At 46.3% G+C, this 19,968-nt stretch overlaps 1 protein-coding gene across 1 annotated transcript in view; it reads left to right on the plus strand.

The window, feature by feature from the left end:
• The first annotated feature begins 276 nt into the window (after positions 1–276).
• The window catches only part of LOC138447728 (mas-related G-protein coupled receptor member H-like), a 117,005-nt gene continuing 97,313 nt past the window's right edge, over positions 277–19,968 (plus strand). Inside the window, exon 1 of the mRNA XM_069604030.1 lies at positions 277–384. Within this exon, the coding sequence (XP_069460131.1) occupies positions 278–384 (107 nt within the window). The 5' untranslated portion in view covers position 277. The remainder of the gene's footprint in view (positions 385–19,968) is intronic.

The following is a 19,968-nucleotide window of genomic DNA, read 5'->3' on the forward strand; positions in this document are numbered from 1 at the left end:
TTTATCGATCCCTGACGGGTGAATGGCTGAGTTTTCCAGCACGTTACCGTAACGCGGCAGAAAGGGCATTAACGCAGACATGAATCTGAGATGGTTCGGTACGGTATGAGGTCTCTCCTGAACTTGGCGCAGGGCTATTTCCCTGCTGAGGGGGCGCACTGGGTCGCATTGAATGAAGGAACATGCTTTTTTGGACGCTGGCCCAGGAATATTCTGCCTGAGGCTGGTACCTCGGCTCCCTCCTCCTCTCCTTCCCAATTTAATGATAAGAAAGCGCATGCGCGAGGCTGCAGAGTGCACAGGAATCCCCGGGAAGAGGACGCGCGCCCGAACGGAGCCGAAGAAGTGGAGGCAAGACTCAAGACCGGGCACAGTGTTTAAAAGGTGGGGTTTGTGGTTCCGGCTTTTTCGTTGCATGTTTTTTGTTTCTTTTTGCCTTAGTCTTTCTTTTTCCTTCCTGCTATCCTACTATTTTATTTCCCTATTATTTCCTTTCCGTTTCACTTGTTTATTCTGTTTGTTTTTTACTTTCTTTTCCAGCCCTTTGGCCTGTCTGTCTTTCTTTTCCTTTCTTTCCTTTCTTTCTTTCTTTCTTTCCTTCCTTCCTTCCTTCCTTCCTTCCTTCCTTCCTTCCTTCCTTCCTTCCTTCCTTCCTTCCTTCCTTCCTTCCTTCCTTCCTTCCTTCCTTCCTTCCTTCCTTCCTTCCTTCCTTCCTTCCTTCCTTCCTTCCTTCCTTCCTTCCTTCCTCCCTCCCTCTCTCCCTCCCTCCCTCCCTCCCTCCCTCCTTCCTTCCTTCCTTCCTTCCTTCCTTTCTCTCTTGTTTGTTCCTTTCTTTCTACCTTTTGTTCTCCTTTTTCTTCCGTCAACCTGATTTGTTTCCATACTTGTTGCATTTTTTTCACTATCATCATTTTTCAGATATTATCTATACATCAAACCAAAGCCAACCACAGGCATGGCTTCCCCATTCGTTCCTTAGAGAGATTTGGGCACGTGACTCTTTTTCAGGTGTGGCTGTGCTTTGCGGGGTCCATATCAGAAATGCTGGAGTTCTGGTCTAACGTGGCGCAGCGTGTGTGTCTGTGCTGCCTCAGTGTGTTCTCCGGTTTCCCTGCTACACGATTTTTATTAGATACATAAATATAATTTGCATTTATATAGCGCTACGAACCCTCAGGCATCTGAGCACTGCTTTTTATTACCCATGGTGTGTGGTGCTCGTTTATCGACCGCAGAAGGATGTAAGGCTGAGGTTGGTCCTGCCGGGATTCGAACCTGTGTCCGAGCGCTCTACTCGCTGTGCTTCCCCACCAACATGTGTTTAGATTGAATTATTTTGGAACGCCCTCACCACAATCTTCATGGCTTCTTGGCTCTTTCACTGGAGTACACTTTGAGGTTACATTGTTGCTGGTGACAGTGGTTAGATACTTTAGGCCATGACACATGGGTGAAGAAACGTAAGATAACATTTCCCCTAACTGTTATTTTTGCAGGGGTAAGTCAGAGTTACTCCTGGTAACTTCTATCAGAATCAAATACTCTCTCCAGTAGGACGTGAAGAGTAAGGCAGAGTTACTCCTGGTAACTTCTATGAGAATCAAATACTCTCTCCAGTAGTAGGTTAGGAGTAAGGCAGAGTTACTTCTGGTAACTTCTATGAGAATCAAATACTCTCTTCAGTAGTAAGTTAGGAGTAAGGCAGAGTTACTCCTGGTAACTTCTATGAGAATCAAATACTCTCTCCAGTAGTAGGTTAGGAGTAAGGCAGAGTTACTTCTGGTAACTTCTATGAGAATCAAATACTCTCTTCAGTAGTAAGTTAGGAGTAAGGCAGAGTTACTCCTGGTAACTTCTATGTGAATCAAATACTCTCTTTTTCCAGAAGTAAGTTAGGAGTAAGGCAGAGTTACTCCTGGTAACTTCTATGTGAATCAAATACTCTCTCTTTCGAGTAGTAAGTTAGGAGTAAGGCAGAGTTACTTCCAGGAAACCTCATTGTGAATCAGCCCCATAGTTTACATTTGTGCGCGGGTGACTTTGTGTGATGGGGGGAGTAGGGCTGGTTGTTGGTGGAGTGTGCAGTTGTACTGCTTGCGTGCCTTTACGTGTGGAGGGTTCTGCCAGTAGGCGAGGGCTTGGCCCTGGGTGCTTGGCAGTTGGTTCACTGTCACTGCCAGTTTGGGCAGGTTCACGTTGTGGCCTGGAGTTCACTGTGGGAGGTGGGGGGGCGTATTATAATTAAGGCACCCGGTTTAATATTTATTTTTCTGCCATTTCCGTCTGTATCTATCCACATTTATTTATTGGCCCTTTTTTCTATATTTAGCCAATTTTTTTTGTCATATGAAAAGATCGTTCACAGCCTGTATTTGTCTGCATTTATTCTAATAAAAAACGCCTTTATTAAAGCACCCATGCAGCCATATAGGAAAGACACGCTAGCTCCATTTTTTCCATAACAATAAACTGTTGCTCCTGTGACTGCTGCTGCCCTAAGATATATGTTGGCAGCAATTGGAAGAACTTTAATGTTATTTTCATCCAACTTTTACATTCTCTGTGCTGCCAATCTGCAATGCGATTGGCCTGCGATGTATGAGTGACATCATAGAGAACCAGACAGAAAGACCTGTTTTTCTATTTTCTTTCAATTTTTATAAATTATTACAGACAGAAATTAGATTGATTTCCATCTGTATTTTTGTGTCAAAATCAGTAAAAACGGAAAACTGGAAGCCTTAGTCATAACTTGTGGCTCTGAAGTTGGGCACAGAGTGTAGTGGAGGAGGTTGTGCCTCAGCTGATGTGCAACGGTAGCGCTGCTCCTGCCTCCACTGATTTTTCAGGGAGTTCTAGGCGCTGTTAATTGTTTGGCTGGCCCTTGAGGCGATGGATTTGTTGTGTAATTTTGCATGATGTACTTCTTACACTGTATGTGTACAGACATCTACAAGTACGGCGGCCGCGTGCTTCCTTATTTCTTTAATGTTGACCGCCCATATACGTGGTTAACATTTAGAAAACAACATTCTGTGCCGCGAGCGGCTGCCCTCGGGGAATGCTGCTGTGCGTGTGCATCATGCAACAGTGATTGTGTATGTGTCTCTGCCTCGTGTGGGTTACTGGATAACCGGCCATGGCATAGTTAAGTCCCTGATGCATAGGCTTCTGGTTATGTTTGTGTTCATCCTGTAAAGGACAGGGCCTTTCAACCTTTTCAAAAGAAAGTGGCTCGAGCCTCAGGGGGTTCCCAGCAACATCCCCCACCTGGGTACCCACACAACTTCAGCCAGCGCTTGGAATGACAATAAGAAGAGGTCTTCATGTAGCCTTTACAGGCCAGCGACTTGGTTTATTTAAAGAGTTTCATGGGCCCAAAAGGATGTTAAAGAGATCTACAAAAAACTGTTATAAATTCAACAAAAAAGGCTTGTAATCCTAAATAATGGCTACTGTAACATGAATTGAGGAGTTGAAGGAATAGGTGCAGTAAGAAAAGGTGGGATTATAATATAAAAGGGGGTGCAGAGGGTTAGTAGAAGGAAGATGGTTGTATGCTGGCACTGAGGCCAAAGGCATATAAGGGGGGGGAGGGGGGAGAGAGAGAGAGCGAGAGGGAGAGGATAGAGAAAAGTGCGCCGTGAATGAGCAATGCAGAGTGGGAAAAGGGCTTGTGAGAGCAAGATGCACAGGTAGGAAAGGGTCACCAGCGTGTTGTGTGCTCAGAACAGGGAAGTAGTGAGGTCGGACTCGTATGCATAGTGCAGCAGGCCGGTGGGCAAGAGCGGGTCTATAGAAAGGAGTCTACCGGGCCACTGTACGCTATGTGGATAGAAGCAGAGCTTTAAGTGGGCCAGGGCTAACCAGGGCTCAGCTCTGGCAGTCTCCAAATATTGCCCTTGAGCCAGGGCTCTAACCTGGATCTCTGAACTGACCTCCCATACCAAATTTCTTTAAAAATATGAGTGCTCTTTGCCTGTAGAGGTCCCCACCAGTAATGTTTAGAATCACAAAATCAGTTAAAGAAATTTGAAATTAGGTACCTTTCAAACAGGAAAAGGAAATGATAAGAGAATGCATTGTTTAATTGTTGCCTCACATTGTATTAAAGTATTATCATTAGAATGCCTTTAATTAATATGTATGACCTTGACCAGACAGCTGTGGGACTGCAACACTAGACGCCCTACAACTTTATGCTCAAATTAACAGTTTTAGGATTAACCTATCCAAAACCTATCCAAAACAAAAATCATGCCAATAGGGAAAAGAGCATAGCATATGGTGGTACCTCCTTTTCTATAGGTGGCAGAACCTTGAAGAAGGGTTACAAAATCCAACTACCTAGGCTCCCCATTAGGGCCCCTCCCTACTCTGAGGTCCTCCCACCCAAGGCACGGTGCAAATGGTTGGCTATCACAAGGGTGATTAATTGGTGTGGGGGTCATTCTATTGCGGCTAAGTTGGAAGCACACAAGAAATGCAAAACCTCGGGCATGTTATACGCATTAGAGGTTCTTCCAGAGAAGGCGGTTGTTTAGTTGTAAAAACTGGAGGCAAAAATATTGCGCTTGCAGCTGGTTCTTCCGAGTATCTTCGTTGAAGTAATAAGGTGAGAACTTGGGTTACAATCCCTTATGTCGCTCTAGAAAATGGGAAAATGCAAGTTTTTGTTTAAAGTTAACTCAGAAGGTGCTGGCAAAGGCTCCTTACTGCGCTTATCAGTGGTCCATGCAAACATGACATCGATTATTATAAAGCACAAGGAATTGGTAGCTACTGTTATAGCCCATCTAGATATGAATAAGTTGCTCTTTCCCGAGGTACATGACCAGGTGTTGGTCACTCGAAAATTAAAAAAGAAAACTAATGGGATCGCGCACAGTCATCTCGACACTGGCTAAAAAGAGAAGAAACACGTTGTACACCCATCATTGCATGTTTGTTGAAATCCCACAAACGTACCTGCCTTAATATGACTCAAGATCAATGCATGAAGCTGAAAGATTTTGATAGGACTGTCTTTGGTCATAAGAGATTTCGCTTGATGGCTGATTATCTTGTGAAATTCCCGTCTGCTGTCCTCAGACAGAAAATTCTAAGATTTCGATTGAACCTATGGCCTGTAAATGAGATTTTGTATAGAAGAGGGTTAGTGGAAAAAGATCTAATCTATTGTCGATTCTGTAAGAATTTATCTCATATAGAAACTCTTTGTCATATTGTCACAGAATGTGAAGCTTTTGTGGAAAACCGAATCAAATTGGTCAAATGCATGCAACATAAGCTTAATACAAGATCTGCAAATGAAATTTGGGCCGAAATTTTCAGTACTAAAAAGATCTCGGTTAGAATTGCAACCATTAACATAATTGATGCTACATTTCCATTTGATCAAAAGAAATAACACAATGGTCATGTGATAAGGAAAAATGTAACTGTGCTGACAACATTTGACGTCTTTGGAAGATAACTGCATTATCTCTTAAGTTTTATCCATTATGTGCTTTTACTTTTTCTTTTTATTGTGTAACTTGAATGATGTAAATTAATTGATTATATTGTAACAATTATGAATATTTTATATATTTGTAAAGTTGATATTCAACTAAATCAAATAAAAAAATAAATAACAAAATAATAATATGATTTATAATGTATTTACCTATGGACATCCTCTCCAGAGTTAATGTGGGGCATTAACTACAGAGGGAGGCCCCCGCCTCCAGATCGTGGCTGGGACCTCCCTATGGAACAGCCTCCCTGAAACTTGAGGAGAACCATCTCTGGTTCCAGAAGCACCTCAAGACCTTCCTCTTTGCTTCTGCTTTCTCTCCTCCTCTCCCCTGCTGAACTGCTGCTTGAAACCGCACTGGTCACCTGGCTACCCTCTGATCTCGGGCCCAGGTCCCCTCCCCAGCCAGCTGCACACCTGCGCTGCCTCCCGGGTAACCCCTGCGCTTGGGGGGTGTTTCTGTATCCCTACAGTCACCACCAGCTCTTGACACTTCATGTCCGCACTTACCCCTGCACTTGTCACTAGCTGGCTGCACTTTTACCTACTGTTTTTATTTATTCTATTTATTTTTTACCGTTGATCGTATGTATTGCACTTACCCAGCCCCTACCCGCACTTTCCCTTTCCTCCCTCCCCTGCACTTGCGCAATCTCAATATCACCTGGCCTAGTAAGATCGTTGTCTCTGTCTTCGCTCTGTTCCCCCTCCCTTGCCTCGTCACGTTTTGAAACACTTGTGTATAGGCTCGTTATAAATGCCTTATCATATCATATAATATCATATCATATCACATATCATAATCTGTGAAAGGCTCTGCCAATTTCCCCCACTTACTGGACAGACCCGTTTTGGGGCAGAATCCCTAGTAATGACTGTGGCGGCCCATCATATTGGAATCCAGGCAAAGAAAAACCTTGATTCACTTGTTATTTGACTTGGAATGTTCTTAATTTTCTATTATATTCTTTAAATGTAATGTAATTAATTCAATAAATATTTCCCAGGTTGAAATATTGCTTATTTAACTTTTTTTAATAACTATAAAAATTGATGACATTTTTGTTTTTAAGTATTGATGTATCATGAATCAGGTTTTCTGATCTGAATGTCTTTTTAATATTGTGTAAAAGGCTTGTATCACTAGACATAAAGCACTTAATAAAAACAAAATATGTATGACTAATGGATTTCTTTCAGAAGAACTGGGGAGTTGCATGGTGCACTGACGGCTTTTGATTTGATATGCTGCTTTACATTTTAAAATATTTGTTCTGGTCACACTATTTGCGCACATTAACCATATTTAAATACATCTATGTTTAATGTTGCAGTTGTGGTTTACAGCAAACCTTACACAACATAAATGAATGTACAGCATCAAACTTCAATGACACGAAAACAGCAAAATATCATACATTATCTACCAATTGGGCTAGAATAATAATAAAAAAAATGCACCAGAATAAGTCTGTTGAAGTATCTAAGTTGTCACCATTGTTACCCTTGAAACAACATGACCTAATGTTATCAAAAAAGGGCCAGTCAATGACCCAGTGTTTCACGGTATCTGTTATGTCAACAACTTTGCAAAATCTACAATGTGTTGGATTGCCGAGTAGTTGCAAGACCCTCCAGTGCTTTGTTCTTTCCCTTGTGTGGAACTGGCTCAACCTAAAGCAGAGACAGTTAGCCTGTGCTTTATGGCATGGAAAACGTTGTAGGTACACTGTGTCATCCGCTGTCACAGCCATAGCCGAAATTGGCGGATGTTTCCGCGTTGGAGCTGGAGACACAGAGGTAGGGTGTTTTAGTCTCTTCTCTGTGTTCCTGCTACCAGCCCCAGTTACGTGACGCAGCGCCGCTGGGAGTATTTAACTCCCCGCCTCCTGGTAGATGCTGCGTTGCAACCCACTTTGGATGCTTTCCTGTTTCTGGGTTTCCTCGCTCCGATCCTCTGCCGTCTGCCTTTCGGATCTGCCAGAGGGTTTCCCTGTCCGCTGTGTGTTCCTGTTTTTTCCTCGGAACGCTTATCCTCGCTTCATTTCTTGCCGCTGCTCCGAGCGGTACTCTGGTGTGCTTTATCCGTTTCTCTCTCTCTCTTTTGATTTCAGGGATTCTTCCCGTACTCTCTTTCTGCTGGGCTCCTCTGAGCTGTGCTTGCTGCATACCCTCTTCCTCTTCCTGGATCCAATGCCATATCTTCGAACTGCCAGTAGGAGCTTCCGACTTCCCTGACTCTGCTACTCCTTGGTTGGACTGTTGGACATCTTCTACTCTGCTATCCGCCTCGCTCCACTGCTCTCATCAGCGATTGTCCTGTCATCCGGATTGGAAGAGTCAACACTACACCCCAGGGTTTTTTTCCCTTTTGGGTTTTTCCCTGATTTCTGGCTTGGTTCCGGAAAGGGAGTCACGGGACAGCTGTTTATCCAGCGGTCACTGTGACTTTCCTCCGTGACAAGCACATTCATCATAAGAAGGGAAGAGACTACCTTGCACGACGACGCCTACAAGAGACAGACAACTCAGACAGCTCATGTGAGGAGAGTGTGCTTGCAGGGGAGAAAGAGATTGAATTGCACCATTCATCACAGATTGCAACACCAAAAGCTTTAAAGATGTCTGCTGATGATCAGGTTCAAGAGCTGTGGAAAGCTTTTCAAGCAATGTCTCAGGAGCTACAAGGAGTAAAGACCGAGAATGCTCTGCTTAAACAGATGGTATCAGCTAGAGAACCTGCCCCCCCCGGAATTACCACCCATGGCGCTGTCCACTGGGAAATTCGATGGATCTCCTAAAAAGGTGAAGGAGTTTCTGGAAGCATGCATGGTGTATTTCACCTTTAGGCCTCGTACCTTCGCTACAGAACAAGCCCGGGTGGGTTTCCTAATTTCAAATATGACAGGAAACGCACTGTCCTGAGCTACACCATTGATGACCAGTGGAAACGCCATTTTGCAGGATTTTCCAGGGTTTCAGAATCTACTGAAGCAGAATTTTGAACGGCCAGAGCTGTCCTTTACCGCCTGCGAAGATTTACTGGATGTCAAACAAGGCTCTCTAGATGTATTGTCTTACATCTCCTCCTTCAAAACCTTGGCAGCCGGAGCGGGGTGGCCTGAGACAGCATAATATGCCATATTCAGGAGAGGATTGAAGGAAGAAATCAAAGATGAGCTGGCCAGATCTCCTCGTTCACCCACTTTTTTAGACCTGCTAGCGGCTGCTCTTCACATAGAGTATCGTCTACAGGAAAGAAGGGCGGAGCGTCGCAAACAAAGAAGCCCTGGTTATACTACAGAACCCCCTGCACACTCACTCCCTGGTCGCTCTACTGCTACTTCTTCCGAAGAACCAATGCAGATCGGCGCCACCAGAGCACCTTTATCCGCTGCTGAAAGACGTCGCAGAAGAGAGAAAGGATTATGTGCCTACAGTGGTTCAGACCAACACCTTCTCAAAGACTGCATAGAATTGCCAAACAAGAGATCGGGAAACAAATACGCTCGGCATCAGTAGGGACAAACGACCGGGGGTCTCCCAACATTTCTCATTGTCCCTATGTCTCTCTTTCAGTTTCCTCTTCCCAGTCTAAAGAGGACTCCAGACTCATGGTGATTCCTGTACATTTTGACCTAGAGAGCAGACAAGTTAAGACCCTAGCCCTACTGGATTGTGGATCGGCGGGTAACTTCGTTGACACCATGTCGGCAGACAGGGTGGGCCTCCGCCGGATACCACAGAAGGAAGGTCAGAAGGTTGAAGGAGTGGATGGGACACCATTGTCTTCTGGTCCTATTACCCATACCACGGACAAACTTTCCTTGACGATAGACCAACACAAGGAAATCTTATGTTTTGACATTATCAGGGCCGCCCATTTTCCCATTATATTGGGCATCACATGGCTCCGTAGACATAATCCATTGATAAACTGGTCCGAGAATCAGCTGAGCTTCAATTCCCCGTATTGCGCTACCAACTGTTTTAGGTTGGAGGTGTCATGATGCCTGCCTCTAAGGAGCCAGGCCGGGCCCAGCCACCCCAGAGGCAGACATCATTTTCCCCTGGGAAGTCCCAGCGGGCCCAAGTCGGGGCCCTTTGGACTCAATACTGGCGCCTTAGGCGCCAGGCTCATAGGGGCCCCCAGTCCTGGCGCCTTAGGCGCCAGGCTCATAAGAGAGGATATGTGTTTAAGTGCTTGGGTGCACACTTACCTGATGCAGACCATGCTGCTTCATCCAGGCCCTCTTGAGGCCTGAATGGGACTACTTTACCTGTGGGACTACTTCACCACCTGGGTGTGGTCGGGGAAGTATACATACCTGATTGGTGGAAGGATACATACCAGGAACTTCTTCCAAGGCTATTTAAACCACACCCGATCAGCCACACGTGCTTCGCGTTGTTCTGCACCTAGCAGCTGGACGCTCACCGTGTCTGCTCCAGCATCCTGACTTCAGCCACGCCTGCCAGCACCCTGGAAAACCTGCAAGGGGAGAAAGGGGAGAAAGGAGAGATTAGATGAAGAAAAGCCCTTACCTGCTAAATCTGCATTCCGGAGTCACTTCACCGACGATCCTGAAAAGGAAGACATCTTTTTTAAAGCATTTCGTTTCGATCGCTGCAGCGCTGCATTTCACTCACCTTGGCAAGGCGCTTCCATCTTCAGCAGCGATCTTCCGGATTCAGCTACTTTCCGGTGCCTAGAGGAAAAAAGACAAGAACAAAGGTGAGAGGGAGAAAAGGAATAAGGAAAGCTCAGTTTCCTTTTAAGACTTACCTGTTGGATATTTCCCTCTGCATTTCAGGTCCTGCCACTTCCTGGCATCTCCGGACCCCGGCCCCTATGGGGAAAAAAAGACAAAGTCATTGTTGAGCGTTTGTAAAGATATTACCTGAGCGCTCATCCGGAACCTACCTGCCATTTACTGAAGCGGCACGCTTCACTTCGGGTCGGCGCCATTTCTCCGGCATCCGAACCCCGGCCCCTAAGGGGAAAAGGACATGAGCATTAGCGCTTGCTGCAATAAGACAACGGACATAATTAAAGAGCTTGAACTTTTGAACAGAACTATTACAGCGCCTTACCTGAACAGTCAAGCTTACCTGAACTCCATCAACCCTCAATCCAGTGAAGTAACTGGGTTTCAACGCGCCCCTGCATCTGAAGCAGGACGGAGAGCTCACCATTCCAAACCCTAAGGTGAGGCTTCACGGGGAACCGTGGAAGAGGTTTCGTGGAGGGTTGGATGGGAGTGGGAGGCTTGAACATTATTTCCGCCAGTTGGTAATACTCCCTTTCCACGTACAGGAGGGTATTCTTGCGAGCCAGAGAAGCCAGAATAGAGGGGCCCTTCCAGTCCATCTTCAGAGCCGCGCCTCCGTGGGAATCAGGTGAGCGTTACAGGAGGGTCGGGGAGATCTACAGCCGGTTAAGATTTTTTCCAACAATCATGTGGGAATCCATGCATTACCCAGTTTTTGCTCAGGGTTTTCCGAAGTGTTTCAGGAGTGCCTTCATGCCAAATTGCCACCTCATCGGCCAGAGGACTGTACCATAGACCTGGAACCCAATGCCCTGGTTCTGTTTGGTCGGATGTTCTCTCTCACGCAGACGGAGAAACAGGTTCTTTTGGAAATACTTAGATACCAATTTGGAGAATGGCCTTATACAGCCATCAAAGTGCCCGGCAGGAGCCCCTTTATTTTTCATTAAGAAAAGAGACTCCACCGATCTTAGACCCTGTATAGACTACCGGGGTCTAAATACGGTTACCATTCGTGATAGGTATCCGATTCCCCTCATCACTGACATCATTGAGGATGTACAAGAGGCTAGAGTATTTACCAAGCTTGATCTTCGAAACGCATACCATCTGCTACGGATTGCCCAAGGAGACGAATGGAAAACAGCATTCCGTACCCCTCTGGGCTTGTTTGAATATGAGGTAATGCCGTTCGGATTGGTGAATGCACCAGCTGTATTCCAGAGATTTATGGACAGAATGTTTGCTTTCGATATCAGTCATCATTTATCTGGATGATATCTTGATTTTTTCCCCTAACATGGAGGATCATATCGAACAAGTCAAGCAAGTTCTGAATCGCCTGCAAAAGAACAATCTACTGCTCAAGGCAGAAAAATGCAAATTCGCCGTACCTTCGGTGCAATATTTGGGATGTGTACTGTCTGAAGAAGGGATTGCCATGGACCCAGACAAGGTACACGCCATTCTCGACTGGTCGGCCCCTACTTCTGTTCGGGAGGTGCAGCAGTTCTTGGGACTTTCGAATTATTATAGGAGATTAATTCCAAACTTTTCAGAAGTGGTGTTTCCCATTACCCGATTGCTCAAGAAGGAGGCCTACCCGTTTTCCTGGTCCACTGAGGCGGAGGAGAGCTTCTGTCATCTGAAAAGCCTTTTCTGCTCAGCCCCGATTCTGCAGCATCCGGATCAGACACTACCGTTTATTCTTGAGACGGACGCATCCGCCATTGCTGTTGGGGCCGTGTTACTTCAGACCATTCAGGAAGTAGAACACCCGGTCGCCTACCTATCTAAGACTCTCTCTCCCAGCCAACTCAATTATTCCGTTCTTGAAAAGGAATTACTGGCGATGAAATTGGCTTGTGAAGAATGGCGGCACCTCCTCATGGGTGCCCGCCACCAGTTCCTCATCCGCACAGATCACAAGAATCTGAAAGCCTTACAGGAGATGGAATGTTCAAACTCCAGACAGGCAAGATGGGCCTACCTGTTTTCACAGTACGATTTCTGGATCACATACATCCCGGGGTAGCTTAATCAACTAGCTGACGCTTTGTCTCGTAAGGACTCCCATACTGAAACAGTGTCTGTCAAGACCGAGCCCATGTTCCACCGTAACCAGATCCTAGCAATAGTGGGTTCTTTTCTTCAAGAGGTGAAGGCTGCTGTCACGCAAGAATTGCCTCAAATCTCCTTCTTTTCCGATTCCCCCTTTCAAGTAAAGGATGGATGGGTGTTTTATAAGAAGAAGTGGTATATCCCAGAAGGACCGCTACGCAGGAAGATCCTGAGATGGTGTCATGACTCACGTATGGTGGGACACAGAAGCGGAGACGGCACCTTAGAACTCATCTCAACGTCGTTTCTCTGGCCCAACATAAGAAAGGAGGTGTTTGAGTACGTGAGATCTTGTCCAAGTTGTGCCAGGGCTAAGTATGACTCGGGCAAACCTCTAGGACTCCTCACTTAGGTGGAGAAGCCGACTCGCCCGTGGGGACTCATCTCCACAGACTTTATAGTGGATCTTCCGGATTCCGAATCATGTACTTGTATCATGGTGACGGTGGATGCTTTTTCCAAGTTGGCACATTTCTCCCCCTCCCGAGATTACCTACCGCAACCAAGATGGCGGAGACCTTTGCCCGAGACATTTTCAAATTACATGGTCTCCCTGACAAGATCATTTCTGATCGGGGAAGTCAGTACATTTCAAAATTCTGGACAGCCTTGTGTACCCGATTGGGGGTAGAAAGAGCCCTTTCTTCCGTTTTCCATCCACAATCTAACGGCCAAACCGAGCGACTCAACGCCACTCTAGAACAATATCTGAGATGTTTCATTTCCCAGCATCAAGACAATTGGGTCTCTCTACTTCCCACGGCAGAGTTCTCTTACAATAATTCCAAACACTCCGCCACAGGCCTTTCTCAATTTTTTTGTACTTACGGAGTCCACCCAAGATTTCTAATACCAGAGGTACCCCGATTTTCCAACTCATCAGCCGCTGAAGATGTTTTGAGAAATATCCAAGAGGCACAGACCAGCGCATTGCAAGGATTGGAAGATAGCAGACGAAGGAATAAGGTTGGAGCTGACAGGCACCGTAGAGAATTCCCTTCCCGGAGGCCAGGAGACAAGGAGTCGTTGTTTACAAAGTACCTTCCCTGATGGAAAAGACCTTCCAAACTGTCTCCACGCTTCCTGGGTCCTTTTTCCATTCTCTCCAAAATCAATCCTGTGACCTATCATCTTCAATTCACCCCTTCTCTTAAGCACATTCACCCTGTTTTTCATTCCTCTCTCCTCAAAACTTACTATCCAGATCCCCACCACCGGTATCTCTCCCGGCAAATTCCTGTGTCTACATCCACCCAGGATGAGTATGAGGTTTCTGCTGTTAGAGATTCTCGGTTTTACCGTGGTAGGTTGGAATACCTCCTGTCATGGAAGGGTTACCCGGAGTCGGAGGACTCCTGGGAACCAGCTTCTCAGGTACATGCCCCTCGGTTGCTTGCCAGATTCCACTGCTTGCACCCGGGGAAGCCGGGGTGGTTGCGGTCTAAGGAGCGGCATACTGTCGTCCGCCGTCACGGCCATAGCCGAAATTGGCAGATGTTCCGCGTTGGAGCTTGAGACACAGAGGTAGGGTGTTTTAGTCCCTTCTCTGTGTTCTTGCTACCAGCCCCAGTTACGTGACGCAGCGCCGCTGGGAGTATTTAACTCCCCGCCTCCTGGTAGACGCTGCGTTGTAACCCACTTTGGATGCTTTCCTGTTTCCGGGTTTCCTCGCTCCGATCCTCTGCCGTCCGCCTTTCGGATCTGCCAGAGGGTTTCCCTGTCCACTGTGTGTTCCTGTTTTTTCCTCGGAACGCTACTCCTCGCTTCATTTCCTGTCGCTTCTCCGAGCGGTACTCTGGTGTGCTTTATCCGTTTCTCTCTCTCTCTTTTGATTTCGGGGATTCTTCCCGTACTCTCTTTCTGCTGGGCTCCTCTGAGCTGTGCTTGCTGCATACCCTCTTCCACTTCCTCTTCCTGGATCCAGTGCCATATCTTCGAACTGCCAGTAGGAGCTTCCGACTTCCTTGACTCTGCTACTCCTTCGTTGGACTGTTGGACATCTTCTACTCTGCTATCCGCCTCGCTCCACTGCTCTCATCAGCGATTGTCCTGTCATCCGGATTGGAAGAGTCAACACTACACCCCAGGGTTTTTCCCTTTTGGGTTTTTCCCTGATTTCTGGCTTGGTTCCGGAAAGGGAGTCACAGGACAGCTGTTTATCCAGCAGTCACTGTGGCTTCCCTCCGTGACAAGCACATTCATCATAAGAAGAGAAGAGACTACCTTGCACGACGACGCCTACAAGAGACCGCAACTCAGACAGCTCAGGTGAGGAGAGTGTGTTTGCAGGGGAGAAAGAGATTGAATTGCACCATTCATCACACAGTGGTATGCACTCTCTCGCATGTGTAAAGTGTGAGTATTCTTCATACGTAGTATATGAGCCGAGGGAATCTATCGTTTCAGCTCAATCAGACCTGGATTTGAAGGAGTTGACAGAGGCAATTGTTTCCTCTTTCATAACTCGGTTCAAATCCACATACAGTGAGATTTCTTTGGGATCCAGTTTCTTATACATCAGCAGTTGTTTCCACTCAAAGCGTGCCTTCAAGAAGGTCAGACGTAGTTTGTGTCTAACCACTGCATTTGAAATTGCCAGAGATAGACAGAAAACCTCCTTCCACAACTTGCCTTGTATTGTGTTCAGGAAGTTCCCCAGATCATACTAGCAGATGTCCAAGCCGTATAAAAGGACCGGTTCTAACCTAGGCGGGCACAATTGATAGATTGGTAGTATGGAGAACTTTGACAATCTGACGAATAGGCATTTCATTTGGGTAGCAAGTTTTCTCGTTTTGCCATAGAGAATGTTCTTCCATGCATCTGCTGAGACCTGGTTGGTAAGATTGTATCCCAAATATGTCACAGATACTACTTGTTCGACACGTTCGGAGCCCATCGAAGAGAAGACAACAAGCTTGGATTTTAGTCAATTTGGGGAGAGGTTTTTTGCCAGTGCGTACCTAAGAAAGAAATTCAATTTCCATTGGAGGCCCCTAGGCGTACGATCAAAAAGGATGAAGTCGTCAGCAAAGGCCAGCCAGTCCAAATTAAAAGTGTCCAGCCGTGCTGTCTAGATGAATGGCCCTTGCAACAAGCCTTCGACATCACTTACATAGAGGTTAAAAAGGATCGGCGCCAGCGTGCATCCTTGTTTAAGACCAATGTACAAGTTGACTGGCCTAGACAACGACCCCTCCTTGGTCATGCGTACTCTTAGGGCCTCATCACGAGTTTGGCGGTAACCCTTAAATGTGGCGGTAGCGCTATTACTGCTGCATTTAAGGGTCTGCCAGATCATGGCTTTGACGGATTTCCCCCCAACTCTAAGCTGGGGGGAAATCCGCAACAAATTTGCGATTTTCGGCGTGTTTTCCGCTGGCGGTAATAGCGTGAAATTTCCCCATTGGGCCCAATGGGGAATGAGAAATGCCCAAATGGGCCAAATGGGGAATGGGCAATACCCATTCTGCCAAACCTGTGATCCAGCGCTAATAGCGCCAGGGGGTTTGGCAGTAGGGCTATTAACGCTGGCGCTAATAGCGCCGGCGTTACCGCCCAACTCGTGATCAGGCCCTTAGTGTGTTATCAGTGTGGAGAAGGGCAAGCAATTGCATTTACTTTCTGGGAACATTCATGTGGAGTAGTTTTGTCCACAATGTGGAACTAACCATGCAGTCAAATGCGCTGGATATATTCAGAGAGGCCAGAAAGACGGCTTGACTATGAAGGAGGTTCTCACGTAAATGCACCAAGAGAATGGCATTCAAGGAAGTGCCCCGTTGCTGGCTAAACTCCACCTGGAATCTATTCAGTAGATGGAGCCGTCTGATAAACATATTGTGCTCCCTCAGCAACGGTATAGCAAAAACCTTGCCAGTGGCGTCAATAAGGGCGATGGGCCTGTACTTGTTCGGGTTCATAGGACCACCCTTTTTAGAATTTGTACAATGATGGATTGTGCCCAAGAGACTGGAATAACGTGGGTCAGGTCTATTTGGTCAAACATAGGTTTCAAAAGCTGTGACCAGATCCATGGGACATCCTCCAACAAATGGAGGAATTCCAACTGGGCCTGGCACACAAGATGGCTTACGTCTGCCTATTGCCCATATTATGTCTTCTTCATTCCACAGGCATGTGCCCTAACAAACCGAACCCAGGACCGAGTCGTGGACAGTGTTCTATCAGGCAGAGAGTATTTGGTAGCATAGAAATCAACCCAAGATTGTTCCTCAATTCGGGAGTCCGTGCCTGGGCCTTTAACACCCAAAGTGCGATTGATTGTAGCCCAGAATTTGTTTTCCCTACCGATACAAATTTGACGAAGCGTGGACTGATGAATCGAAGATTCAATTAAATCTGCAGGGATATAACTAGATCTTTATGTAGTAGACAAACCTTTTTCCTAGCTGTGCTGTAACAGGGGGAAGGCAACCCCTGCTTCTTGAGCCCAGACAGATTTTTCCGTTTGCTCTTTGACTGCAAAATTCTAGTATCAGGTAACTACCTGGAAGGCCCTCCACTTACAAGAGGTTTATCTCGGATGACTCTCTTGACACAGCCCATAATAATTTCATAGGGTTCGTCGACAGCTCCCGAGCCAAAATTACCAGAACCTAAACTCCAGGTTAAGGAAGAGTCAGTCAAGAATGTGTTCAATTTTGCCACAGTCATCCGACTCCATTGGAGGGCAAGCCCTCCCCTGGCCACCGAAAGGCCAACCAAATCCGATCTTAAGTCAAAGGTGACATTCAGAAAAACCAAAGAGAATACCAAAAGTAGATGGTCACCCAAGGCAGTGTCAATGTGGTTCAAGTATTCGCATGTGGGCCGAAGATTGGTCGAAATGTAGAAGTAGTCGATCCTAGAAGTTTGACAGCCTCTGTGCCAGGTGTACATAGGACATTCATGTGAGGGGAGACACTCCAGATGGAACATATCCCATTCACTGAGAAAGTGGTCCCAGCTAATCCCCCGCTGGACATTGTAATGCAGGGACAAGGAGATAGCTTCACCACTACTGTACATGGATACCTGTTCACAGGTAGCATTAAGGATTATGTGGTTGGTGTTGCCCCTGTCGGACCAGTCTTGGAAGATAGTACTCAAGGAGTCCTGCATCGTCTCCAAGAGAACCCTATGCGGGTTGCAATACATGTTGACCAGTAAAATCGATGGTGGGTGCGTGTCAAGAATGAGCTTAATCTCCATCAACCATTCATTGTAGAATATAAGGTCCCACTTTATCCTTAGATTAGGATTTATAGCCATTGCTATGCCCCCCCCACCCCCGGCTGTCCTAGTTCTGCTTTTACTGCTGGGCTTGTGATGATATGAAAGCCCTCCAATTCGACGTGTGTTGTCATGTAAATCCTCAACGGTCCCTCCCGAGAAGGATTGTCAAAGAATTTAAGTAGATTTGTACCTCCACACACATTCCATGTAATCAACTCGACATCAGTGTTGCCAGGGTTTACCCAAGTTCTGTCTGGTGACTTCAAACGTTTTGAGGGCAGGACCGACTCATGAACAATCTAAGCCGTTTTCTACAAAGGTAATGATTAGTGAAGAAGCACCCCCGGGTCCCTCAGGATTGTTCTGGTTCTTTTAAACCTGAATTTTTGCCCTTTCATTGCACATATGTAAACTTGATTTGCTCTGTTAACAGGCCACTCCTCTTTTTAAGCTTTATTAGCTACTTGGGATTTGAGTCTGCGCGAAAGATCCTTTTTAGGCCCTGCCCACAAATATTACATCAAGACGCATTAGAGACCCCTCCTTGATTTCTTATCTCACTTAAAGGACTACACAGAAGGCAATAACGGAGGAGGATGAGGGAAGAGAGGGAAACATTAGATGATCAGACCCTGCAGGGATAGGGCGAGGAGGGGGAAGGAGAAAATCATTGCTATGTATACTGGGAAGTCTTGAACAACATCACCTGTACAGCTTCTAAGTGCTGTTTTACCTCATTCGAGAATGTAATAGGTGTTGTGTGACATGATGTCCATTTCTACTTATAACCCCTACAGTGTGTCAATTTCATTACAAAACTATTTAATATCAAGATTTCCCATTTTGGCAATTAAATCACTATTATTTGTGATGTAGTCTGTTGAAGGGGGGCATTGGGGCGGTTTTAGGAGTAAACAAGTTATTGGGAGCCTAGGTACCCCCATTCATGTTGAGAAAACCTGAGGATTCACAGAGGCAAACAGCTCTTAGAAGTTGATGTGTGACATAACCTAGGGGGGTAGATGGGATACAAAGAGGGCTAAAAGAGAGTGAGGGGGTTACTGGTATTCTCCCTCACTAACACCAGGTGTGGAATGGGGGGCGAGTGAGGAAGAGGAGAGCCAAGGGGGCTCAGTAGGGTTGTTGTCTTCACTGGGTTAACAGAAGGCGTTGGGAAATAGTTTTTTTGGCAATAGTTATAAAATGTACACCAAGAGCCTCATTTCGAGTTTGGAGGTGTTAGCAATGCTAGGTGTAGCATCGCATCAGGTCACTGAGTCAGGTGACATGAGCACATGAAGATGAATGGTCACATGACTGATGTTGATGGCAGCGCACCAGAGGTGCAAATAAAGTTAGTTCACGTTTACCTGCATCCTGTGTGGTTGTGGTTTATCACGCTGCGCCCTAGATTCGCATGTGCACCCCGGCCAGGGACATCACAATGACGATGAGGCAGTGAGCCCACTACCACCATCGGCCCCGCACTGGTGCGGCGGCCCCCCTTGGCTGCGCACGCTTGTCAGCGTTCAGTACCAACACCAGAGTCACGACGGAGCTCGGTTGGGGCGATACGTCGCCTGCGGAGCCATGCCGCTAGCTTGGGAACACAGACACCCCCTAGTAAAGCCCAGAAGCAGCCGGCTCGCTTTCTGGCAAACACAGGAGGTGAGTTCCCAGGCCTAACGTGCCCAGAGTGCAGATGGAGCCCTGTGGCGCACCCGAGGCCCTGATAGTCCTTAAGGACATACCTCATTTACCCAAGAAGATGCCAAGGCGACTTGCAGCCAGTGCAAGAGTAGCAATATGAGGGCCCCAGCCCGGGACCAAGACCCAGCTGCCCCTGCGCCCCAGAGGCAACAAGGGAGAGATGCATTCCCACTGCCGCCTCTGTTACCATTGATACCACAGACTCCGCCAGCCTTGGCCCACGATGGTCCCTGTGGATGAAGGAATGTGACGCATGCCTTGATGCACTAGGCCCTCAGAAGGACAAACGTGTTATTTTTATTTTTTTATTTTTTTTATTTGTATTTGACTCTCCTAGCAAGTAAGAGAGTCTTTACAAAAAAGGAAAAATACAGTCAGATATAGTGAGAGAATCATTACAAAAAATGCCTTCAGATATGGAACATTACAATGTATAATCATATAAAAACCATCATTCAGGTAAAATTACAGACCAGGAATTCCTATGACATATTACTAAAGAAAAAAGGAAAAGAAAAAGGTAGACAATATAAGTATCTACGCATTAAAATGGGCATACATCATCAATCTTGTACTGATTTGCAAAGGGTAGAGAGAGAGAGAATGGAT

Source organism: Ambystoma mexicanum, chromosome 3q, assembly GCF_040938575.1.
Source record: "Ambystoma mexicanum isolate Mex_15411 chromosome 3q, UKY_AmexF1_1, whole genome shotgun sequence".
In the NCBI taxonomy this organism is placed as follows: domain Eukaryota; kingdom Metazoa; phylum Chordata; class Amphibia; order Caudata; family Ambystomatidae; genus Ambystoma; species Ambystoma mexicanum.